This window comes from Macaca mulatta, chromosome 8 (genome assembly GCF_049350105.2).
Source record: "Macaca mulatta isolate MMU2019108-1 chromosome 8, T2T-MMU8v2.0, whole genome shotgun sequence".
NCBI classification, from domain to species: Eukaryota; Metazoa; Chordata; class Mammalia; order Primates; family Cercopithecidae; genus Macaca; species Macaca mulatta.
The window spans coordinates 95814379-95840620 of record NC_133413.1 but is presented as its reverse complement, the minus strand read 5'-3'; the positions used below and the strand labels follow the sequence as shown (position 1 = coordinate 95840620).

Genomic DNA, 26242 nt, shown 5'->3' with positions numbered 1-26242 from the left:
CTCTTGGCCTTTCTGCCTAGCGCACCCTCCCCCTAGATATCTGCAAGACCCACTCCTTCTCCTCTTTCCAGTATTCTCTCAGTTTTTGACTGTCTGCTTTGGTTTATGTAAACTCTGAAAATAACACTTTCAACTGAAACACAAAATCATAGTTGAGACTTAGCTGAGAGTTTACATTATCAAACTTGGTAATTATAAAGCACTGCATCCTTTCATTTTTTTAAATTTAATAGCACACTGCCTTCTTTGCCTTTGCCAACTTTCTGAGTCTTAAATATGCACCTGCTAAATATTTCACAGTTCCTCTAATTTTTAACCATTACTCATATTTTAACCAAGTATCATAGTGAAAAAGGACGAGGCATGCCCTTGGAATATTTTTATTGTCTTTGTGATGTGTATTTGACCATTCTTAACCCTCGAATATTTCAAATGCAAGTCCTTCTTTGTGACTGTAATTAGTTCAGGTTCAAGATCCCTAGGCATTTGGCCAGGAGATGATTCTAAATCAAATTTGCTTAATTAAATTAATATGATATTTGTGGAGCACCTATCACATCCAAGAAGCAGTGCTACAAGAAGAAAAAAAGTGTTGTTCTTGGTATATCTTGGCTGTGCTAACAGTGATAGTGCTTTACAATCATTTTTAGTGTATGGCTGCAAACCCTTACCTACTTTTTACATTTCAGGAAGTTTTATTTCATTCAGCAAATGCTTCTTTCACACCTCCTATGTCAAGGAAGTATGTGTTCATGAATGGAAATTCAAGGTGACTTTTTTTTCTGGGCCCTGAAAAGAGCACGAGAGAAAAGCATGTATAAAAGTAACATGGTATTTGAATACAGAAACCATACCATGAAAAGCTAAAGCCTGTGACTCACCTCTTGCAGCTTCATAGTAATCTACTGATGGGAGTCACTTTTCCTTCAGTGCAAAGCATTAACATCTCTTTTCATTAACTGGTTCTTACCCTCCAGATATTTCCAGGAATTTGACCTAGATAGAAAGGTGGTGGATCCTGTTTATTCTGCTGCATTTTCTTATATAGGCCGTGTTATAAATTTTCATTTATAGTCTAGAAATAAATGCTCCTGTCATTAGGGGGTTAAAAAAAGATTCCCCATTTCCACAATCAATCATGAAAATGTTCATCTGATTGGTTCCTCATAAGAAATGTAGATTTCTTTTCCTTCCTTCCTTCCTTCCTTCCTTCCTTCCTTCCTTTCTTCCTTCCTTCCTTTCCTCCCTCCCTTCCTTCCTTCTTCCCTTCCTTCCTTCCTTCCTTCCTTCTTTCCTTTCTTCCTTCTTTCCTTCCTTCCTTCTTCAGTCTAAAAGACATTAGGTCTTATAAGGAGGAGAGAGACGGCATCAGCCCACAGAAAGAGCCTGAACAGGATGGGGAAACCACCTATTCAGGTGGCAGCACATGAAGATGGCAGCAGCCCAGGTGGATGATGAGAGTCCATGGGGGTGTGGAGGACACCTGCATGGCGTGGAGGTAGGGGAAGTAGTTGGCAACAGTGAAAGAAGACTGGTTACATACAGAAAGATGAACCAAATTGGTACATATATTTCAAATCAGGGAGCCAGGAAAAAATGACAAACATGGAAAGGTAGAAAACTAAAACCTGTGGTATTCAAATGAAATTAGAGATATCAGCATGAACTCATGGTACGTACATATAGAAATAAATACAGTTGGTGTGTGAATATTGATAGGTAGATAGACAAATAGTATGTACATACATGCATGTATTTCCTAGCCATGCTCACTGCAAAGACATGGAAGTATCAACTTCCCAGATCTTGGTTTCTTTTCTTTATTTCTTCTCCCTTTTTTTTTTTTTTTTTTTTTTTTTGAGATGAAGTTTCACTCTTGTTGCCCAGGCTGGAGTGCAATGGCACGATCTCAGCTCACTGCAACCTCTGCCTCCCAGGTTTAAGTGATTCTCCTGCCTCAGCCTCCCGAACAGCTAGGATTACAGGCACCTGCCACCACGCCCGGCTAATTTTTTTTGTATTTTAGTAGAGACAGGGTTTCACCATGTTGGCCAGGCTGGTCTTGAACTCCAAACCTCAGATGATCTGCCCACCTTGGCCTCCCAAAGTGCTGGGATTACAGACGTGAACCACTATACCTGACCCAGAGTTTGGGTTCTTTTCTTTTTTTTTTTTTTTTTTTTGAGACTGAGTCTCACTCTCTCACTCATGCTGGAGTGCAGTGGTGTGATCTCTGTTCACTGCAACCTCCGCTTCCTGGGTTCAAGTGATTCTCATGCCTCAGCTTCCCAAGTAGCTGGGATTACAAGTGTGCACCACCACACCTGGCTAATTTTAATGTTTTTAGGGTTTTGCCATGTTGGCCAGGCTGGTCTTGAACTCCTGGCCTCAAGCGATACACCTGCCTTGGCCTCCCAAAAAGTGCTGGGATTACAGGCATGAGCCACCACACCTGGCCCCAGATCTTGGTTTCTAAGTATCATTCGTCACCTAAAAGAACCAGGGCTCTGTGGAGAAATGACTGATTCTAAGATTGGCAAAGCATAGGTCCAAAATGAGCCTGAAATGCTTTGTTGTGCCAGAAAGTAAGGAAGTGGTCAAAGAAGGGTAGGGATGGACCAAAATAGTGGGGCAGGTGAAGGAGCACTCACTGTCCAAATCTGGGTCCACATGTGGGTCCACACTGTCCAAATGTGAACATCAAAATAAATTATAATAAAAGACTATATAGTCTGAGGCCAGGCGTGGTGGCTCACCTCTGTAATCCCAGCACTTTGGGAGGCTGAGGTGGGCAGATCACTTGAGGTCAGGAGTTTGAGACCAACCTGGCCAATATGGTGAACCCCTGTCTCTGCTAAAAATACAAAAATTAGCAGGCGTAGTGGCACATGCCTATAGTCCCAGCTACTCAGGAGGCTGAGGCAGGAGAATCGTTTGAGCCTGGGAGGCAGAGATTGCAGTAAGCAGGGATTGAGCCACTGCATTCCAGCCTAGGTGACAGAGGTAAACTCTGTCTCAAAAAAAAAAAAAAAAAAAAAAAAACCAGACTACAATCTGTTGAATAAGATAGCAACCTATGAGCTCACACTGATCTCAATAAATACATAAGTGGAGGAGAAAGCTTTTACTAGCAATAAAATGTCAACTGATGACTGCAGAAAAGATGGAAATACAAAAATTAAAAATTGGCAATCATCATAGTAACAATTCAGCCAAGAAACATCAATGTGTACCAAAAACAAAAGTTTGATGAATAATGGGATATTCACATAGTTTAAATTGTCTCCTTAAAAAAATACTTACTGATTAAAAAAGGGATAACTTTCTGGTTATCTTGGTTTTTTTTTTTTTTTTGTTTTGTTTTTGAAATGGAGTCTTGCTCTTGTTGCCCAGGCTAGAGTGCAGTGGCGTGATCTCTGCTCACTGTAACCTCTGCCTCCTGGGTTCAAGTGATTCTCCTGCCTCAGCCTCCTGAGTATCGGGGACTAAGGCACGCACCACCATACCTGGCTAATTTTTGTATTGTTTTTAGTAGAGATGGGGTTTCACCATGTTAGCCAGGCTGGTCTCGAACTCCCGACCTCAGGTGATCCACCTGCCTCGGCCTTACAAAGTGCTAGTATTACAGGTGTGAGCCACTGCACCTGGCCTGAGAAGGGACAATCTCATGGGAGAGAAACCTGATAGATACTGTCTTAACGAAGTGATCAAAATTCACATTTCCCTGTAAAGGGACAAATAAAATCATGTACCAAGTAATAGGATGTAATGAAAGATCACAGCACTACTTTTCTGGTATTTTTGTCTGTCTTTCTCCCCCATCACCCAAAACAGTATACACTAAATCTAATCATGAGAAAACAATAGAAACAGAAACATTCTAGAACATTTCAAAAAAATGATTGAATGGTTATTTTCAAAAGCATCAAGCCAGGAAAGCCAAGGAAAGATTGAGGTTCTATTCAGGTAAGAGGTACCTAAAGAGACATGACAACTTGATGCAACACTTTATCCTGAATAGGATTCTTTTGCTATAAAACATGTTATTGGGATAACTGATGGAATCTGAATGACAATTATGGATTAGATAGCAGTAATATGTCAGTATCCATTTTTTGAGTTTTGATGGCTGCATTGTGATTATGAGGGAGAATATCCTTATTTTTTGGAAATACTAAAGTATTTTAAAATACTAAAGTGAAATGAACCCTTCCTGGTTGTTAAGGCCCTTCATTAGTTTATCTTACCAGTCTCATCTTCAGCAGTATCTCTACAACCCCATCCTCTGCCCATATTAGACCTTTCTCACAATCATAGCATGTCCATCTCTGGGTCTAGGGCTTGCTCATGTTATGCTGTATGTATATGTGTATGTATACAGATATATGTATATGTATCCTTTAAATTTTTATTTATTTATTTATATTTTGAGACAGAGTTTTGTTCTTGTTGCCCATGCTGGTGTGTAATGGCATGATCTCAGCTCACCGCAGCCTCTGCCTCCCGAGTTCCAGCAATTATTCTGCCTCAACCTCCTGAGTAGCTGGGATTACAGGCATGCGCCACCATGCCCGGCTAATTTTGTACTTTTAGTAGAGATGGGGTTTCTCCATGTTGGTCAGGCTGGTCTTAAACTCCTGACCTCAGGTGATCCACCCGCCTCGGCCTCGGCCTCCCAAGATGCTGGGATTACAGGCACGAGCCACCACGCCCGGCCATATGTATGTATATCTACAAGGCCTTACAGCTCCATTTTTGCCAGTTAAAATGCTTGAGTTTAAGAAACTTCATGGTAGAGTATGATGATTTGCGCTTGTAATCCCAACACTTTGGGAGATGAAGGCAGGAGGATTGCTTGAGCCCAGGAGTTCCAGGACAGCCTGAGCAACAGAGTAAGACCTCATCTCTACAAAAAATAAAATTAGCTGGGCATGGTGGCATGCGCCTATAATCTGAACCACTCCGGAGGAGGGGCAGGAGGATTGCCTGAGCCCAGGAAGCAGAGATTGCAGTAAGCCTGTGTGACAGAGCAAGACCCTGTCTCCAAAAAGAGGATCATCAAAACACTTCAATACTTGAGAATAAGTGTGTTAGAAACATCATAAAACTTAAAATTTTAGATAAAATTAAATCTGACTCCGACTTTCCCTTCTTAATTTGGCATAAAAATGTGATCTCAGTCTCAAATATATGGAAGTGGGTGGCTTACCTGACGCCCAGAAAATAGGAAACTTTCTCTGGTCTTCAATTCATCACAGTGGCTGCTGAGTTGCTCAATGCCAAAGTCCAGGTTACATTTAAAGGCAGAAAACTCCATCCCTTCTGTGACATTTATTGGTGCAAGGATCTTACGCTACTGTTCTTAGGGCTGTGGTAGGGGGTGCCACAGGGAGAGTCTCATGCACTTGCAGAAAGCCCTTAACCGCCCTTTCCCCAATCATTTCTCCAGTCTTATCTTTTCCTCTAGGATTAAGCCATTTCCTGTTTCCACTTTCTAAGACAGATCCAGGTGGAAATACCTTCTACATAACTGGGAGCTTCCATTTTTAGCCCAGAAGAATGAAAATTATTGATAACCATCAGATGAAAGGGAACCCAAACTCATGGCATTAAGGTTTTTCTACCTTCTTGAAATGCTGGGAGGAAAAATTCTTTTAAGCTGCCTGTGTATTTGAGTATAAAACAGCAATATTCTGAATAATACCACCATGCTGCTCAACTCTAATATAGGGATTGGCAATGTTTTAAAGTTTTAAATTGGTGACTGGGTGCAGTGGCTTACACCTGTAACCGCAGAATCTGGGATGCCAAGGAGGGTGGATCACATGAGTTTAGGAACGCAAGGCCAGCCTGGGCAACATGGCGAAACCATGTCTCTGCAAAAAATACAAAAATTAGCCAAGCATGGTGGTGTGCACCTGTAGTCCCAGCTACTTGGGGGTTCAGGTGGGAGGATCGCTTGAGTCTGGGAAGTGGAGGCTGCAGTGAGCAGTGTTCACGCCATTGCACTCCAGCACAGGCAACAGAGTGAGATCCTGTTAAAAAAAAAAAAAAAAATCAGGGCCGGGTGTGGTGACTCACGCCTGTAATCCCAGAACTTTGGGAGGCTGAGGCTGGTGGATCACCTGAGGTGGGGAGTTTGAGACCAGCCTGACCAACATGGAGAAACCCCATCTCTACTAAAAATACAAAATTAGCCGAGCATGGTGGCGCATGCCTGTAATCCCAGCTACTCAGGAGGCTGAGGCAGGAGAATCGCTTGAAGCCAGGAGGCAGAGGTTGTGGTGAGCTGAGACTGTGCCACTGCACTCCAGCCTGGGCAAAAAGAGCAAAACTCTGTTCCAAAAAAAAAAAAAAAAAAATTAAATTGGTAAAGGACCAGGTAATAAATGTTTCAGGCTTTGCAGGCTATGCGGTTTTTGTTGCAAGTACTCAGCATTACGGTTATAGCATGACAGCAGCCAGATAAGATGTAAACAAATGAGCATGGCTGTGCTGCAATTACTCTTTGTGGACACTGAAACATGAATTTAAAAGAATATGCATGTGTCACTATGTATCATTCTTATGTTGAGTTCCTCCCTATCTTAAGATGTAACTTCATTCTTAGCTCCCAGGCTATACAAAAATAAGTAGTGGGCTGGATCTGGCCTTTGGGCTGAAGTCTGCCTATTGCTGCTCTGAGACAATCAAATGAGAGCTTTAACATGAATATTTCCAGAATTCAGAATTATCTCCAGTCATAAATAGCATATTTTGTGCATTTATCATAGTTCTTATCACTTTGTCAAGAATCATTGTTCCCTGTGCATTTACAATCCAGACGATTGTGCCCTGATAGAAATGTGTTATGTACTTCCTTTGAGCACCCACAGAGCCTAGGTGTCCAAACTATTTTGACTTAATAGAACTGTGTGGTGGAAAGAAGAGAGGGAGGTTGAATAAGTGAGACAAATTTATTATGGAGTATCATATATACAAGGCTGGCTCTGTTCCCTTAGAGGACTATGAGTTTTGTTATAGATGGTTTGTAATTTTATGTGGTGTTCTCATTTTCTTCTTCTCCTTAATTATCTTTGTTTACTTGTTGAATTGCTTCCAAGACAATTATATGAGGTTCAGGTCTGTATAAAGAACTCGGCATTTCCGAGTCTATCCCAGGAAAAGTAAGGTTTCTGAAAGATTATTTTTCTATTTATGATTTTATTGATCTTTAAGATTGTTAGAAAAACTGGAAATTTACTTTTTGCATATATTTTTAAAGATGGAAAATCTTTAAGCTATTTTCTTTATGTATGGTTCATTTGGAACATGGGTAAATATGGCTCTTAGAAAATTAACATGATCCTTTCTTTTGCTTTAGTAATACTTTATGCTTTCAGGTTTTATATTTCACTAACTCTGCACAATAATCCTGTGAAGTAGGTAAGACAGTGGAGTCAAGACTCTTTCAGGTAAAAGTGACTAAAAAATAAAATAAAACAAAGTAGTTTAAGCTCAAAGAAGGTAATATTTTAGTTCAGGTACTTGAGAAATAGAGGGATGGATCTTTCTTCCATCTATGGCTGAATCCAAGGACTCAAATGATCGCATTAGAGTCCTCTGCTCTGTTCAGTTCTGTCTTCTTGTGTGTGTTGCTCTCGTTGTAGGAAGACTTCTTCCAAGTTGCTGGAGGAGATGGCCACTAGTAGCCTCCATTTTATATCATCCCAGCACAAAGACACCAAATGCAAGAGACAGCATTTGCCACCAGCTCTAGCTGGAAAATCCTTAGAGGAGGACTGTAGGTATCAGCCCAGCCAGGACCACTTGATCAGAGAAGAATGGTTATCCAGAAAGGGATGCTAAGCAGATAATCAATGTTCTCTGAAGTGGGTATAACGACCGTTTACATGCATATGGGAAAGGGAGGCACAGAGAAATGAAGTAACTTTTCCAAGGTCACACTGTTGGTTGGTGGGAAAGGAAAACCAAAAACCGAGGCCTCCTCACTTAGATCTCTGCTCTTGCCTGAATAACTATGTTATTTTGCCACTTCAAAATAAAAGTGAGACCTACCAGTTTCCATAAAACACTGTAATGTCGTTCTGTCACATCTATTTCTTTGCCTTCTGTATATACATCAATAGCTTCACATTCAAAGAACCAAATAATTATACCCAACTTATTCGCCTCAGTATTTGTGAATAACTCTGGCCTTATAAAAAGTCCAATGGTTTTGTATATGTTTTGCTCTTACACTTTATGGGCATTTTATACCAGCATTTTTAGGTGTTTTTAACAGGTGGATCTTCAGAAAGAACATAAAAGTTTGAATAAACATACATTGGCAAGCAATTATTCCTCTCTCCTTAGTATATTCTATTCCTCAATTTTTTTGTGTGATGGGCATAAACATAATTAAATGATTTATCACAAAAATTGCTTATCTTTCTGTAAGTATTCAAGTGCCTGGTTTGTTGGAAGGAGGACTCGACCAAGTGCTAACCAATGTGGATTTGCGAATTACTAAATTTACAAAAACTTCTAAAAAATTGTTTTAAAAAAGTGCTTAGTTTTACAAAACCGTCTGGCTTTGTCAATTACTAGTTAGTTGTATGGCTGCCAGCAAACGACTTACACTAAACTTTAGTAGTATCATCACTTGCCAAAGAGGAGTGGTTTTATCACCTTATTTTGAGCATAGTGTAGGCTGAAATCTTTTGTAAGCTACAAAATGGCATGTAAATGTCAGTTTTACTGACAGAGCAGGAGCACCGCCATCTCGGACAAACACCGCCACTTTTAAGTTTCAGCTCCCTTTCTAGCCCCGTGCATTTCAAGGAAATCACTTCTCCTCTAACTACAAGCAGATACAAAGAGCAGTCAGTAAAACACAGATAAGACAGCTCAGGCACAGAGTGAAGTAGGGGGAAAGTCTCTTGGGTAACTACCAAACCCCAGTAAACAGTAGGCCTTAATAAGCACATTCCTTTCTCTTCAGGTGCACTAAGATAGGGAAGCTAAAAGCAGACTTTTAGCTGCCAGTATGCCTGCAGCTGCAGAAAGATGTATGGGAACAGACACTTAACTCTCCCTCCCAGATAAGCACAACAAAGAGCCACAGAAGCAGTCCAAGCCTCTGATAAACTCTCCCACCCTGAATCCTTAAAAACTCTTAGTCTGTAAGAGAGTGTGGCTCTGACCTAACTCGGCCAGCCGCCACTCTCAGGTTTATTTAAAATAAAACTGTCCCTGTCGACTATAAAGCCACCCTTCGTGCTTCTCTCCTCTTTATTTCTTACATCTACATTTGTTTGAAATCCAGCTTTTCCTATGATCTCGACAAAATAAATAGAGGCACATGTGAAAAGTTAGCTTTAATAGGGTTATTCTCTTGGAAGAACTGAGTCAATTTTCTTAAAACAGAAAAACCTAGACGACATTATGGGTTGAATGTTTTAAGTTCCTTGGTACCCGCTTTACTTGTATATTTTATATTGTGCCTGGTTTCTTGTGCCTCTGCAGTGCTGCCAAAAATTTTCTTTTTGAAACAAGGAAGCTGCAATGAGAAAAGCATTTCTAACTGGCAGTGCATTACAAATCTTCCTTTCGGAGATTATAGCTCTAGATCTTTTCCAACCTCAAGATTCCCTCTAACGTCAGCAGAGCCCTGGAAACCACCCAGAAGTGCACAGCGCCTCCTCCTGGGAGCGTGGCAGAGTCAGCCGGGAGTTCGCGGCGGAGAGCTGACCTCCAGTGCGGCGGTCTTCACTGTGCAGTCACAGAAGCATCTCGGGAAGTTTCTGCACAAGTACCCACGCCAGGAAGGGGAGACTTGGCTGGCTCTATAATGTCCCAAGCTCGCTTGAGCTGAGGATAAGTCTGCAACACCGCGGAAGACAAGGGACGCTAATGAGACTGGACTTCCGAACCTCGCTTTATGGACGGGGTTTCGCTCTTTCAGTAAACCTTGCTCGGTCGAGTTGGCTCTATGGGCGGGACTACGCCAGGTGGGTGGGAACCCGCTCTATGGGCGGGACTTCCGCCTGTGGGCGGGGCTCCGTTCGGCGGGCGGAGCTACGGCTCGTGAGCGGAATCGTGACTGGTTCATTCTCCCCGGAACTTCCTAGACGCCGTACGTGCCAGATGGTGTCCGCTGGAGCTTAGGAAGCTGCACGCAAGTATTAAATTTCTGGTGAGAGTTTAATAAATTAAGTTTTCTGGAGGGCTGGCGTGAAGTTTGTAGGGGTCGGGGTTGGATTGGGCCGGTTTCTTACCGCTGTGACCTGGAGAGTCGGTTCCGTCGCGCTCTGCCTCAGGCAGCCATACTGGGTAGCAGGCCCGAAACCCCGGTGCTTGTTGGGCTTTCATCTCCTGACAGGGTCCCAGTTTTGGGGCTGTATCTTTCATGATCAGTTTCCACGTGGTTGTCAGAGAATATCCCTCCACTCGCACACCCCCACTAATGTATTACTTTCTCCACGAACCTTGCTCAGGTCTACAGCTCTAGTAAACCTCTCCTCCACTTGTGTGCTGTCTGTGCATGGTCCTTGTGTATATGATAGGTAGTGTCATGTGTAATCTAATACCTATCATGTCTGTGTATGTTCCGTATATGTCCTGTCATTATGTATGTTCTATATATATTTTTTGTGTATGAAATATAAGTTCTCTACCACACCTGGCATATAGCAGTTGATTAATATATACTAGATGAATGATTGGATTTTGGTTACTATTGTAATGATTTTTTAAAATTTTTATTTATTTTTGAGACTGAGTCTCACTCTGTCGCCCAGGCTGGTGTGCAGTGGCGCGATCTCGGCTCACTGAAACCTCGCCTCCTCGTGCCTCAGCCTCCCGAGTAGCTGGGATTACAGGCACGCGTCACCACGCAGGGCTAGTTTTTATTTTTTTAGTGGAAACGGGGTTTCATCATGTTGGCCAGGTTGGTCTCGAACTCCTGACCTCAGGTGATCCGCCCGCCTCGGCCTCCCAAAGTGCTGGGATTACAGGCATGAGCCACCGCGCCCGGCCTGAAATGATTTTAGATTACTTCATTTGACGGATTTTATTATGTGTATTTTATTTTTTGCATCTTCTGTAATAACCATGTATTTTCTATGGCATTCTTTTTTAAGTAGGAGGAATACTGTTGGGCTTCAAAAGCATTGCTGTTTTAGTTAAGTAGTTCCTTAATTACTTACAATGTAGTAAGGCTACATTGAAGGAAGGTGCAAGGCTACGAGTGAGCAAAGGAAAAAAAGGAAGAATGTTGAAGATGTCTGTGCAAGAGAACAGTTAGACCAGGCTGGCTAGAGCAGGGTTTATAGAGACGTAGCAGCAGATTTAGGGTAGATTCAGCGTGCCAGTAATGTGCCAAGCCAAGGCACGTTGCCCCTTATACATTGGGAGAGCTGTTGAAGGTTTTTAACATTGGGAAGGTCGATCGCATAGCTTGGTGCCAGATAGCCACTGTGCAGATGGCTTAAGCCAGGGGTTGGCAGACTTTCTGTAAAAGGTCAGACACTAAATATTTTGGACTTTGTGGGTCATAGTTATAGCAGGAAAGCATCCATAGCAGCACGACTGAATGGATATAACTGTATTCCAATTAAACTTTATTTTTTATTAATTTTTTTGAGACAGAGTCTTGCTCTGTCACTCAGGCTGGAGTGCAGTGGTGCAATCTTGGCTCACTGCAACCTCCACCTTCCGGATTCAAGCGATTCTCCTTCCTCAGTCTCCTAAGTAGCTGGGATCACAGGCATGTGCCACCACACCCAGCTAATTTTTCTATTTTTAGTAGAGACAAGGTTTCGCCATGGCGAGGCTGGTCTCTGCCTTCGCCTCCCAAAGTGCTGGGATTACAGGTGTGAGCCACCGTGCCTGCACTTGGCCTCCAATTAAACTTTACTTACAAAGACAGGTGCTTGGCCTGATTTGGTCCATGGGCATAGTTTGACAAACAGTGGTTTGAACAAATGGACCTACGGACTTCAACAGTAACCCGGTCCTGAGCTAAGCAATACTATACCATGTTTTTGTATAGCTTTTATATTTATACATGAAGTGCAATACCACATAACGTTAGCTCTGATCTAGTCTGCCTGGCTGTAAGTCCTGGCATCTCCTGGTTATTGACACTGTGACATTGGGCAGATTAACTTCTCTTTGCATCAGTGTTTTAATTTTAATCTTTAAAATGGGGATAATAGTACTTCTTAAAAAGGGTTGTTGTAAGGAGTAAATGAGTTAAAGCACATTAGTGTGCTTGTACATATAATAAAAGCTCAATACATGTTAACCTAATATTTTAAAAATTATTCCTCATATACATAATTAAAGGCAGATCTGAGAGATGTTTTAAGGTAGAATCTACTGGCTTAATACATCTCTAGCTACGGAGGAAAGACAGTATCCAACATTTCAAGGCAAGGGCCATTCACATAGAGGAAATATGGAAGTCATAAAAGTAATTTAAGGGAGAGAGGGAGGTAGGAAGTGGAGGATTAAGGACTGATTTTGATGGGATGCACAGGTGAGAAAGTGGGGAGAGTAAAGAGGAATAAAAAAGAAGTCAAGAAGGAGGCAGAATCAGTCTCTAAAGTATGATAGGAACCAGAATAGCACAGTAGTATATGGACTAACAGAAGGATGGGTACTGCTGAGAATAACAGTTATTGTTTTGATGATATTAATGAATTCAACCAGCAGATATTAATTGGATGCCTCCTATGGGCCCAGTACTGGGGATACAGGAAAGAATTAGATACATACTCTGTACTCAAAGAGCAGAAAATCTAGGAGTGAGAGACATGGAAATAATACATGCACCAACTTTAAAAATACGAGTAAGATGGAATTTCTTAGATTTAATTGGTACCTTTAAAAGCTTAAAATTGACTTACGGTTCATAAATGTGGGCAATTTAATTGAATTTGTTTTCTTTTCTAGACAATGGGCAAGAACAAATTAAGAGGGCCGAAGTCCAGGAATGTATTTCACATAGCCAGCCAAAAAAACTTTAAGGCTAAAAACAAAGCAAAACCAGTTACCACTAATCTTAAGAAGGTGAGTATTAGTTAAGTACTCTGACTTTATTGTTTACAAGCAAAGTGTCATTGTAAGCTACTGAACAACTGTATGCTATTACTTTTTAAAAAGGTTCTTAGTTTTTCCTAGAAAGGTAAGGATGGTTTCATGCATTTGTCTAAAAAAAAAAAAAGAAGAAGAAGAAAAATAACCTCCCTTTCTTGAAAACAAATGTTGAAAAGAAAAAAACATTTTAACTACAAATGTGTGAAGCTTCAATGTAATAGTTTTACTGAAGCATAGAACTCATTTAAAAACCACAGTATGGGAAACAGTTCTTATCTCTGAACTCAAATATAAGAATGTATTAATAGAGGCAAGACATGGGATGTCAGTGAGCACCCATTCTTTTTCTACTAATTATCTCTTTGAAGACATCTGCAATTCAAACAAAAACCTGTAAAATGAAGATAAAAAATATTTATTGAAATGTACAATTTGAAAGGAGTTTCTTTCTTTTCTTTGTTTATATTTCAAAATACCTGAGAAATTTCTTCATCAAGATTAACTAGATTCTTTAAGAAACATTTTAAAAAAAATGTTTTCAAGTTTCAGTAGTAGGTGGGGTCAGCTCTCCAGGACTCAGTTTAATTGTAATAGTCCATAGAAATCTAACATTTCATCTTTCAACTTGCATGAGCTAGCTGAGTTAAGCTTTTTGGTTGAATAGTTTTATGATTTTATAAATGCTAAGAATGAAATTAAGCAGATGATGGGGGTTTTGGGGATAACAGTTTACATAGGATGGTCTTCATAGTTGACACATTGAAACCAAGACTAGAATGATGAAGAGCTAGGAAGTGTTGGGAGTGGTGGGTTTGAGGCAGAGAAATAGCAAGTGCAGAGGCCCTAAGCTAGGGAAAAGCTTGGTGTATTTGACGAAGATTATTTTATTTGGACAGGAGGTACTAGAACTTTTATATATGCCACCAGGTAGGATCTAAGAGAGAGATCTATGGGTAGGTAGCATAAGGTGCAAAGGAGGTAAGGGTTTTGAAGGAGAAACTGTTTGGCAGCAGCAGTGAAGAACAAGAGCACCAACCCTACCTCTCTTACACTTAGAAGAGGAGGACTCCAAGGGAAGCTGTCGTCAGGGGTCCTCCATTAAGACAAGAGGTCAAGGAAGGATTCAGAGATGTACTATTATGTTAGAAGGGACTAAAAGTATTTGATCCAGGTTTCTTGAATAGATGAGGGATAACAGCACTGTAGCCTAGAAAGATTTTGGTCACTCTAAGGATACAGGAAAAAACAAACTCAGTTTCTCTTATTCTCACTCTCATACAGTCACTCAACACTTCCAATACTGTGTTTATGGGGCGATTTCCCCCACACCTAATAATTCTGCAGATGAATCTTCAGCAGGCAGCAGCTAGGTGTCTTTTAATTCAAATCACTGCTGACCTGGAGATAGCATCAGATTCCACAGGTTGAGTCCTAAGCCTCTCTCCAACTTCCAGTGACAATCGCAAGCCCCAGATGTTTTACCTGTGCTTCTCACCAACCAGCTATAAATAAGGGTTCCCATGACCACCTCCTTGGGTTTGATTAATTTGCTAGAGCAGCTCACAGAACCCAGGAAAATACTTTTACCAGTTTATTATAAAAAGTACTACAGAGGAGACAGATGTGTAGCCAGATGGAAGAGGTACAGAGGGCAAGGTACATGGGAAGGCGCATGGAGCTTCCCTGCTCTCTCTGGGTATGCCACTCTCTAGGAGCCCGCGTGTTCAACTATCCAGAAGCTCTTTGAACCCAGGTCTTTTGTAGATTTACGGAGGCTTCATTATGTAGGCATAATTCATTAACTCATTGGCCATTAGTGATGGGCTTAACGTTTATCCCCACTCCTCTCCCTGGAGCACAAAGTCCTAATCTTCTAACCCTGTGTTTTTTATCTGACCAGCCCTCTTCCTGAAGCTATCTAGAGACTCCCAGCTACCAGCCATCTCATTAGCATTCAAAAGACACTCTTATCCCTCTTGATACAATGATTTAAAAAGCTGTATGACAGGAAATGAGGACAAAGACCAAATATGTATATCTTATTATGAATCACAATATCACAGTCACATATTTTGGCCTTCTGTATCAGTAAGTGTGAGGCATATCCACATAAATTCCATTTTTTAAAAACCAAAACCTTTTGTCTAAAATTTCCCAATAAGACTGTAAGAATTTTTGAGTGAATTATCCCTAATTTGTTGGTAAGAGTTTTTAGATTTTAGATTTAACAGGTTAAGGTTGAATATATCTTATCTTTAGTGGTTATGAGATCATAGATTAATGCTTTTTTTCTTTTTTAAAAGATAAATATTATGAATGATGAAAAAGTTAACAGAGTAAATAAAGCTTTTGTAAATGTACAAAAGGAACTTGCACATTTCTCAAAAGGCCCTTCAGTTGAACCTCTGCAGAAAGAATTGGTAAGCAGAAATCATTTGCTTTTTTTTTATGGCTAACAAATTGAGGCTAATAAATTAAACTCCAAGTTTTCAAAGCCTGTAAGTTGAGTGTAACTTTTAGTACTTGGCTCTCTAGTACTAGGCTCTATAGTGTTAATAGCATATTCAGACTCTAAAACATTGTCTGAATATGCACATTTATTGTTCTACTTCCAAAGATATGACTAGAAAAATTGAATAACAGATTATATAAGTCATCAGTCTGCTATTGTTGTCTACATTTTTAAATATAATACTTTCTCCTTTCAGATTCCTCAGCAGCGTCATGAAAGCAAACCAGTTAATGTTGATGAAGCTACAAAATTAATGGCTCTGTTGTAATATAGTGGTGATGCATCAAATTCTCCACAAAGACCAATAAATTAAATGTTTTATACAATTTTATTTTTAAAAATCTTGTTAATGTACAGGCATTGGCACATTTTAAAAACAAACTACATAAACAGATCTTTCCTATAACCCAGGAAAGTGGAATGTCAGAAGTCAACGAAATGTGATAAACTTAAAGTGCTAAAACAGAAGGCACTTCACAAAATCTGTTCACTGAAACAGTTATATATCCTCGTTTACATCCTTCACTTTACAAGTGGCAGTGAATGTCTGTTTGTATAGAAGGACATACAGAAATACAGGCAGTTTTGTGGCAGTAAAAATATAAGACAAACAAGTAATGAGCCCTTGGCCAACTTGTTTTTGATGACCTGTAGTGTCCTTTAACTTTCCTCTTATAAGAAGAAAAAACAGAAGGATTCACAATTAGAAGAAAAGTTGAAATCCAGAATATAGTTACTTTTGGGAGTGGGGAGGTTTGTGGATATTAAATCACTTATCCCCTAAAGCAATCAGAGCCCTTTGTTTTTATGGTTGAAGTTTTGTGAAGTAAAGAAAGTATTAGGGAAGAACACTTCAGAATCAGTGAACTAAAAAAGGTGTTACATTCATTATTTTAAATACTTAGGTTATTAAGAAGTCTAAAATGTTACACAGTTAGAGGTAGATAACAGTCCCAAGTTTCCATGGAATCTAATAATTTAGTATCTGGACATCAAACAGATCACAAACTCCTTCATTATCATCTAAATTAAAGTTGTAGTCATCTGCCGGGGTAGGAGAAAGCCTTAAGAGAGGAAACACTGCAAACAAAAAACAAATTCATTGTTAAAGATGGTTTCTACATATGGTTAATGATCTTTAACAAAATACTCTCAAATACATCATTCCAAATTAAAGACTTGTGTAATGTGTATTTTAAAAGATTCTCATTTAGTAACAGTTTATACATTGATATTAGATTGAGAAATATAATTTTTTTTGGTTTTTTTTTTAGATGGAGTCTTGCTCTGTTGCCCAGGTGGGAGTGCAGTGACGCAATCTTGGCTCATTGCAAACTCTGCCTCCTGGGTTCACGCCATTCTCCTGCCTCAGCCTCCTGAGTAGCTGGGACCACAGGCACCTGCCAACACGCCCGGCTAAGTTTTTGTATTTTTAGTAGAGATGGGGTTTCACCATGTTAGCCAGGATGGTCTTGATCTCCTGACCTCGTGATTTGCCCGCCTTGGCCTCCCAAAGTGCTGGGATTACAGGCGTGAGCCACCGTGCCTGGCCTAGAAGTTAAATTTTTTATTGGTTGCACTTACCACTAAGATAATATGACTAAAAGGCACTAATGAGGCCAGGTGCAGTGGCTTATGCCTATAATCCCAACACTTTGGGAGCCTGAGGCAGGTGGATCACTTGAGGCCAGGAGTTCGAGATCAGCCTGGCCAACAAACATGGTGAAACCCCTTCTATACTAAAAATATAAAAAGTAGCCAGATGTGGTGGCAGGTGCCTGTCATCCCAGCTACTCAGGAGGCTGAAACAGGAGAATCACTTGAACCCAGGAGGTGGAGGTTGCAGTGAGCTGAGATCGTGCCACTGCAGTCCAGCCTGGGTGACTGAGGGAGACTCCGTCTAAAACAAAAAACACACAACAAAACACTAATAAAAGTGCTTTGTTTGCCACTTTGCAAACAGAAGAATGAACTGGGCTTACAAAGTCTGCTGATGTTCTCTGCTTCTACATATATGTTTAGTACATCTCTAGTTACCATAACATTTGCTAACTTAACTGCTACCACTTCGTAGGTTTCTACTATATTGTTAGGAACGAGGACTCAGATCCAAGAACTTACAGGAGAGAAATTATTAAAGTAATTAGCATATTGTAGCTAACTGATATTTAATAATTTTTCAGGTTAGATGACAACATGGTTAATGTTAATACTAATTCAGTGACTTCATATTGGCAGCTTGAAATTGGTCAGGGTAGGGGTATTTACAAAAGCAGGTGTTCAGATCATTTGCTGATTTAGACAAGTTATTTTACTCTTCTTGGGCCAAATCCTTCAGGAGTGGAAAGGGCTAACAGTTTATTTTCAATGAAGGTGAGAAGTATCCCCATATGGATTCCTTTCCCTCAAAATGCAAGTAAAGAAAAATAAATTCTGAAGGATGCCTATTACTTACTGTAAGTATTAAGGGAGAACTTTCATGAATCTTCATAGAAAAGCAGTTAGCAAATATATGTTCATTTCTTTTAAATCATGTTTCACTTATAAATTCCACAAAAGCATTACTTTATGAGTTAGTAAAATTTTTAACCTACTTACCATCAGAAGACATTAACTCATCAATGATATCTCCACTAATAGATCCTGCTGGAAACAGTATCAAAGTTTTGTTACATTTCTGTTAACAGTAAAAGATACTTATATTTAAACAAAAGTAGTCACAGCAGCAGCTTGACTGACGTGCACATTTATTTAAAGTACTAGTACTTTGTGGACAAGTTGTTTTCATGAGCACCTACTCTGTGCCTGGCATTACTTTTAAACTCCCAAACTCAAGACGAAGACCAAAAGACTCATTATCTGCCAGGCGTGGGGGCTCATGCTTATAATTCTAGTACTTTGGGAGGCTGAGTGAGGCGGATGTATCGCTTGAGCTCAGGAGTTCCAGACCAGCCTGGGCAACATGGCGAAACCTGTCTTTACAAAAAATATTTAAAAATTAGCCAAGCGTTCGTAGCACGTGCCTGTAGTCCCAACTACTTGGAGGACTGTGGTGGGAAGATCACTTGAGCCCAGGAGGTTGAGGCTGCAGTGAGCTGAGATCGTGCCACTGCACTCCAGCCTGGCTGAGAAAGTGAAACCCTGTCAAAAAACAAACCAACAAAGAAAAAACTCATCATCGTTCTACCAAAACTGACTCAGTTTTATAGTCAGTAGTTTTAATTCTCCCAATTATTCAACCTTAAAACTTCAACATCACTTTCCATTCCTCCTGTTAAAAAGTTATCTCCAGATCTCACCCATCAAATGTTATTTTGTCTACAGTGTTTGTCAAATCTGTTCGTTATTTCTCTTCCTGATCTCACTGTAATCACTATTTTAGCCTTTTTATTTATTTATTTATTTTGAGACAGGGTCTCGCTCTGTCAGTCAGGCTGGAATACATTAAGTGCTATCATGGTTCACTGCAGCCTTGACCTCCCAGGCTTGTAATCCTCCCACCTTGGCCTCCCTCCCCAGTAGCTGGACCACAGGCACACGTCACGATGCCTAGCTAATTAATTTTTTTTTTTTTTTAGAGAGATAGGGTCTCACTGTATTGCTCAGGTTGGTCTCAAATTCTGGGGCTCAAGCAATGTACCTGCCTCAACCTCCCAAAGTGTTGGGATTATAGGCATGAGCCCCACCACACTTAGCCCTTGTTTTAGCCCTAATGTTCTCAGCTATATAACTGCAAACATCTACAGTTTCCATCGACTCTGAATTCTGCTTCCCAGGGCCAAAAGCATCTTTCCTAATCATATTCTGTGCGCACCATTAGAGGTAATTATGCTATTTCCTTGGTCACACATCTTCACTGGTTTATTGGATAAATGTCCTAACTACTCTGAAATTCAAAGCCTGCTCTAATTTGGCCCAAAATTACTTTCCTTAGTTAGGATTTCCAAATATGAAACCATGAAAACGGAATACTCACTTTTTAAAAATACTTTGTTGAAGCCAATGTGTTAATTGTGCCTAAGCTAACCCACGTAAAACCCATGTAAAGCTTGCCAGCTCTATATCCTAGATTGTACGCTTTTTAAGGACTACATTTTCTTTTTTTTTTTTTTTTAAGACGGAGTCTTACTCTGTCACCCAGACTGGAGTACAGTGGCACGATCTTGGCTCACTGCAACCTCCAACTCCTGGGTTAAAGCAATTCTGCCTCAGCTTTCCAAGTAGCTGGGACTACAGGTGTGCACCAACATGCCCAGCTAATTTTTGTATTTTTTAGTAGAGACAGGGCTTCACTGTATGTTGGGCAGGCTGGTCTCGAACCCCTGACCTCAGGTAATCTGCCTGCCTTGGCTTCCTTAAGTGCTGGGATTATAGGTGTGAGCCACTGCGCCCAGCCAGGACTACATTTTCTATTGTGCATCCTAATGGCCTGTTGTATAGACATATTTATAGGGGAAGGAAAGGAATAGATGTGGGCAAAAAGAAGCTAAAAAACATTCCATGTCCAGTTAGATCTTGTTAGTGTCACTTTTAACCTGTGAACTCCCATTTTAGCAATGAGACACATCCTAGAGGTAAAATAAACAATTTGGATTATATACAGTATAGTTGTAAATTATCTGCAAGATGATATCTATATTGGCACAATTCATTCATTCATTCCCTAGTCACTGAGAAACTGCCTACCATGCTCCCTTTATTTGGAATCAGTAAGGTACTGCCAAATTAAGAGTTGCACTCTCTACTCCTGATACCCAGTGTGAATTGTTTTAGCTTTTTACAATTTCATAGATGAAACAACTGAGGAAAGTAAGATTTCCTACATAACTGGAATTGAGACCATTTATCAATTCTATAAAACTAAGCTTCCCAAATAAAAAGTATAACAAAGAATATGGAGAAACAAGAGGCATAAGTCACTGTGGTTTATACTAGTTTGATTTTTCTTAAAGGTAGTTGGAACATATTTCACTAATGTATCCTAGACTTAGTAAGAGATAAAAGAACCTTACCAAGTAAACTTCAGGTAAAAGCTGACATCTATATATGCCACAAATGGAAAATTCCACACCCGACCTTGTGATAGGTTGCAGTCAAGCCACAGTCAATACTTTGTTTCACCCAAAAAGTAAAACTATTGTATAAAATTATCTTCAGGCTATGTGAATAAGGTGTGTATGAAACAAATGAATACTGTGTTTAGACTTGGGTCCTATCCCCAAGATATCTTATTATGTATATGCAAATATTCCAAAATGTTGAAAGTGCTTGGGACATTTCTGGTCGCAAGCACTTTGGATAAGAGATACCCAACCTGTTTTTATATTTCTTCCTCTCTAACTTACAAAAGAAAGGCTCTGAACCCACCTGAAGATATTTCTGTAGCTGATGTCTGCTGCAGAGTCTGGCTTCTTTCAGAGACATGTTGCTCAGGCAGATTTTCAGTTGCCATGCTGGATTTCTGTGGAGTCGCTGGAGTCAAGGACTGTGAGGAAGGCTGTGTGAGGTCATCAGGTGGGGGAACAGGAAAAACCACGGGCTTAGATGAACTCGACTCTTTATTTATAAGCAGCACATGGATAGGTCCTGAATGACTCTTTAGATTGATCTGGTATTTCTTTTGTCCATTCTGACCCTTTGAAATTATTGGGTATAAATAAATGTATAATTATTAACATTTCTAGCTAACTTAAGACAGTAAAATAAGACAGGCAAAGCTATTAGGGACTTACTAAATTCACATAACACAATAAAGTCATTAAGTCAAAACGCCAAACACAAAAGTAGAGACCTAGAGTAGAATGTAATTTTGAGGGCTCTAAACCACTAGTTTCTGAAAAGTAAGCTTTTCATAAATACTGATCATCAAAAACTCTGTTGTAGAATTCTGGCAACCATCCATTGTTACCATGTGTGACTACATAACATGTCAGGGCCCAGCAGTGCTCCAGGTATTCTCCATATACAGGAACTTTATCCCTTGGAGTTGGCCACCACAGATGTGATCATTTCAACATGCTTCACAGATCAAACTCTTTTTTTTTCCTATCTGCAAGCAAAAGGACAACTAATTTCTCCTACAAAGAAATAAATATAACAGGCTTCCAGCTGAAAAAAGTAATCTGTATCCTGAGGCTTCAGACTCCAGTAATACAAATGCCTAAATGTAAACTTTTTGAATAAGGGGGTGGGGGAAGGAGGTAGATAATATAGTAATCTTTTTCTACTCCTTTTGGTTATTGCTTTCAAATTAGTTTGTTTTTAAAAATCTGAATCTGAAAACAAAAATCATGAAATTCATTTATAGAGTCAGTAAATGTCTTTGACTTAATAAGCCAGACAATGTTCTGTAAAAGACCTAATTGAAAGGAATTGATTGTTGATACTTACATTGAACTTTTTCCTCAGTGGCAATTTTTATATCAGTTGTAGATGTGGTAGTGGTGTTTTGAGACAGAGTTTCGCTCTTGTTGCCCAGGCTGGAGTGCAATGGTACAATTTTGGCTCACTGCAACCGCTGCCTCCCAGGTTGAAGCAATTCTCCTGCCTCAGCCTCCCAAGTAGCTGAGATTACAGGCGTGCACCACCACGCCCGGCTAATTTTGTATTTTTAGTAGAGATGGGGTGTCACCATGTTGGTCAGGCTGGTCTTAAACTCCTGACGTCAAGCGATCTACCTGCCTCGGCGTCCCAAAGTGCTGGGATTACAGGGATGAGCCACTGCGCCCAGCCCAGTGTGGTCATTTTAACTGATTTTTATAGATTATTGGCCATATCATTAGTCATTTCTTGACATCCTCTAACTTAAAAAATTCAAATTTAAAATAATAATCAAAATGTTAACTCATTTGGTTACTTGGGGATAGATATCTTAGGGATAGGACCCAAGTCTAAACACAAAATTCATTTGTTTCATACACACCTTATTCACATAGCCTGAAGATAATTTTATACAATAGTTTTACTTTTTGTATGAAACAAAAATCACTTGTTAAAGCATTTTGATTACTTTTTAAAAATTGACTTTATTTGAGCTAAATGATACCAATAAATGACTAAGGATATAGTCAATAATCTTTAAAATCATTTATGATTGATTTAGTTCTGTAATTTTACCAAGGTATTAAAGATATACAAATTCAGGTATCAATACTTGCAGATAAAAACTTGAGTAACTCAAAAGTGTTTACACAATTAGCTCACATTCAGCTAAAGAAAATATATTTATCCTTCTTGAGACAGTAGATCCATTTTTCCCACTTATATAAAAGTTATCCTACATACCATTTCTGGAATGGGTACCTCCAGTTGTGTACCAGAAGGTGCCTGAATGGCCAAAAGTGTATCACCTGATCAAAAAAATAAATATAAAAAGTTACATAAAATACTGTTGATCATGGAATACAATGGCAAGAATGTGGACTCTGGAATCAGAATGTTTGGTTCATCCCAAACTAGGTGACCTTGAGCTTTGTTTTTCAATTCTATAAAATGGGGGACACACAACCTCCTGCGTAGATGTATTTTGAGCATTAAATGAGATAATAGGTGTATAAGTATTATACATGGGTTAGGTATATGATTCTCATTAACAAATTCAGCTCAAGTTGATTTTGCTGTCACTAAGACTCCTGTAAAGTCTAAGATTCTTAAAACCATTTAGCCTCAATTAAATAACACTGTTCATTGGATTGAGGATACTGGATATTAGGTATGAGACAGTGAAATGTTGAGCTTAAATGAATTTATTATTTTTGAAGCCAAATTCTACAACAAATCTCTGTTGAGTTGCAGATTAACAGAACTCTCAGCAAACTTCCTTTAAAAACTCAGGAAATACAGTGGTAAAATAGAACAATAGGCCCATATGTATTTCCAATGTAGTCTTATATATCAGATTCTGCTTGATGAGGTACTTGGCTTTTTTAAATAGGTGGATAATAACACAAATTTAAATATGCATAATTTCATTTTACTTGTGCTGTAATTTTGGGAACACACACCCCCATTTTAGTTATATTAATAACTATAATTACTAAAATGATATTGTTATTTTTAAGGAGAAAACACAGGGGCAGCAAATTGCATAGGAATAGGTTTCCTGGTTATAAGATAGATTCACCTAATTCTTTCCTCATGGTTTCTTTGGGTTTCATTTGTGACCAGCATACTTACTGCATATAGTTTCATAAACAGTGCTGATGAGAACCATGTTCTAGTTCAAGTCTGGTCACTAACTCTGTGACTGTGTGACAATGACAGTTGCTTAATCCCACTCTGATTTAGCTTGCCCTCTGCCCCTGCCTCCTTCCCCTTCCACATACAGTTGATCCCTACCAGTGGAGCTAATGAAGTGAATGCTGTGAAAAGCAGCTATTCTCATGAAAACAGAAACAAAAGCAGCCTATCAATACACAGCACGGTACAGTGAGACACAATGTCCACAACTTCTGAAAATAATGACAGGATGAAGACACAGGGAATTCTGAATCACTCCACTAAATAGGTTAAGGAGAGGAAGAATGCAAGGAAAAGTCTAATGGTACTTACCATTAAAGCAATTACAGATGTCTTCATGAGTTACATAGGAAAATGTACTGTCGTAGGAGTTAAGGAACAACATTTATATCAAGCCCTAGGCATTTAAATTAAGGTAATACATCTGAAGGTCAAAATAACGAAATGACCATATGCACAGAGGGACTGCCACACATGGACAGATGAAAAAAGAAATCTAGTCTAGCAAGGTAAAGACAATCACAATCAAAGGAGTTCCTATCCTTTGCTCTTAGAAGAAGCCATTCTGATTGTGACATTTGAGGACCCTTAGGAGAGAGATGGAAAGCAGTGCACATTCTTCATGGAGGCAAGGGCTTCTGGGGGAAGGGAATGATGGGGAAAAGGAGGTCATCAGCAACCATATCAGCTTCCACATCAGGAATTTTCTGTGATTGTTGATTTTTGTTCTTGTATTAAATGGTCAGGTACAGCCACAAGAGGACACAGAGGAAAGGAAAGGCTCAGAAAAGCAAAGTATTATACCCAGGTCCTAGTGATGGGAGGCAAGGCAGGCTACTCAGGGCCACGTGGTTAAGACACCAGGGTGGTTAGGAGGCAGAAGACAGGAGCGGGAGGAAAGCATTAGCCCAGAGCTTTTATTGGGGTTTCCTTGGGAAAAGAAATGCAGGGTGGCCAGTCATGGTGGCTCACACCACCCAGCACTTTGGCAGGCTGAGGCGGGTGGATCACTCGAGGTCAGGAGTTCAAGACCAGTCTGCCCCTGTGCACAGAGGGACTGCCACACATCGACAGATGAAAAAAGAAGTCGAGTCTATAAATGGTGAAACCCGTCTCTACTAAAATACAAAACTTAGCAGGGCATGGTGGCAAGCGCCTGTAATCACAGCTACTCCAGAGGCTGAGGCAGGAGAGCTGCTTAAACCCAGGGGGTGGAGGTTGCAGTGAGCCGAGATCGCGTCACTGCACTGCAGCCTGGGCGACAGAGCAAGCCTCTATTTCAGGGGAAAAAAAAAAAAAAAAAAGTGCGGGGCGGGGAGGACATTTCGATTAGCTAGTTTGGATAATTTTGTTTTGAGATGGAGTTTGCTCTGTTGCCCAAGCTGAACTGCAGTAGTATGATCTTGGCTCACTGCAGCCTCTGCCTCCTGGGTTCAAGCAGTTCTCCTATGGCCTCCCTGGTAGTTGGGATTACAGGTGCACGTGGCCATGCCCAGCTAATTTTTGTACTTTTAGCAGGGACTGGGTTTCACCCTGTTGGCCAGGCTGGTCTCGAACTCCTGACCTCAGGTGATCCACCGACCTTGGCTTCCCAAAGTGCTGAGATTACAGGCGTGAGCCACTGTACTTGGCCTAGTTTGTATAATTTTGGTGGGCTCTGAGCTATGCAGGTAGTCCCTAGTTGTTTGGTACCTGGCCCTGGGATGATTAAGGCAGAAGAATATTGCCACCTGGGTGTATGGGCTGGAGAGAGGAGGTCTGGACCTGGACTAGTTAGTTTATATCAAAGGGATGCTTCTGGCTGAGCCCTTGCTGTTTCTAAGAAGTGGCTAGTCCCGGGATGGGCAGTGTTTCCTCGGCCAGAAAGGTTTATTGAGACGTAAAAATACCGTAATATACAGAAAATTTTGTATGTATCACACATAATCATGGTTGGTGCATTGGGAATGGCCAGCATCTTGTAAAGCAGGGCAGCAAAGTCCAAGATAAAATAGATCAATGGCTTTTGAATTTCAGAGCTCCACAGAACACAGCTTGAAAACTCCCATTGTTCTCCAACTGTTAAGGGGCTCGGATCCATAGAAAGGAAATAACAAATGAGATCATGGACTTGTTCACCAAATACATGAAAACATGAAAAGTAAATTATATTGTATACATTAGTCAAAATTTCATGAGGTGCTACAAGGTAAAATATGGTTAGTTTCCTTATGAGTACAGGTAAGTTTATAAACTAAGAGAATCACAGATATCTAAGAGAAGACAGTGGTTTGTAAGAAGCACATGGATATATCAATAATGTTTTCCCCCAATATATGATAGGCACACATGACTTAGACCCCTGTTCTCCAGCAGGAACTATTAAGTATCAAGTATTGATTGTGGGCACATGATATCTCATCTTTAAAT

The 26242-nt window shown here is 40.1% G+C and overlaps 2 protein-coding genes and 1 long non-coding RNA gene across 4 annotated transcripts in view; 1 reads left to right on the top strand and 2 right to left on the bottom strand.

Annotated features, from left to right (window-relative positions):
* Positions 1-6937: 6937 nt before the first annotated feature.
* On the bottom strand, positions 6938-9948 carry LOC114680289 (uncharacterized). The gene is made up of 2 exons (XR_003732425.2): positions 9734-9948; positions 6938-9541 (listed from the first exon to the last, which is right to left on the bottom strand). It is a non-coding gene; the product is annotated as an uncharacterized LOC114680289 (long non-coding RNA).
* A 193-nt stretch (positions 9949-10141) lies between these two features.
* On the top strand, positions 10142-15921 carry RBIS (ribosomal biogenesis factor). Its single transcript, NM_001257266.1, is given in 4 exon segments — positions 10142-10177; positions 12940-13056; positions 15387-15503; positions 15792-15921. Coding segments are annotated over 3 exon segments (303 nt in total). The 5' UTR covers positions 10142-10177; positions 12940-12942; the 3' UTR covers positions 15864-15921.
* The window catches only part of E2F5 (E2F transcription factor 5), a 52019-nt gene continuing 38709 nt past the window's right edge, over positions 12933-26242 (bottom strand). The window contains exons 4-8 of one of the 2 annotated variants that reach the window (XM_001094919.5): positions 24146-24189; positions 22880-22944; positions 20963-21230; positions 18194-18241; positions 12933-16675 (exon numbers count right to left, since the gene is read on the bottom strand). In XM_001094919.5, coding sequence (XP_001094919.3) covers positions 16566-16675; positions 18194-18241; positions 20963-21230; positions 22880-22944; positions 24146-24189 — 535 coding nt within the window. In that variant the 3' untranslated portion in view covers positions 12933-16565. The remainder of the gene's footprint in view (positions 16676-18193; positions 18242-20962; positions 21231-22879; positions 22945-24145; positions 24190-26242) is intronic. The other variant, XM_015145626.3, reaches the window with a different exon arrangement.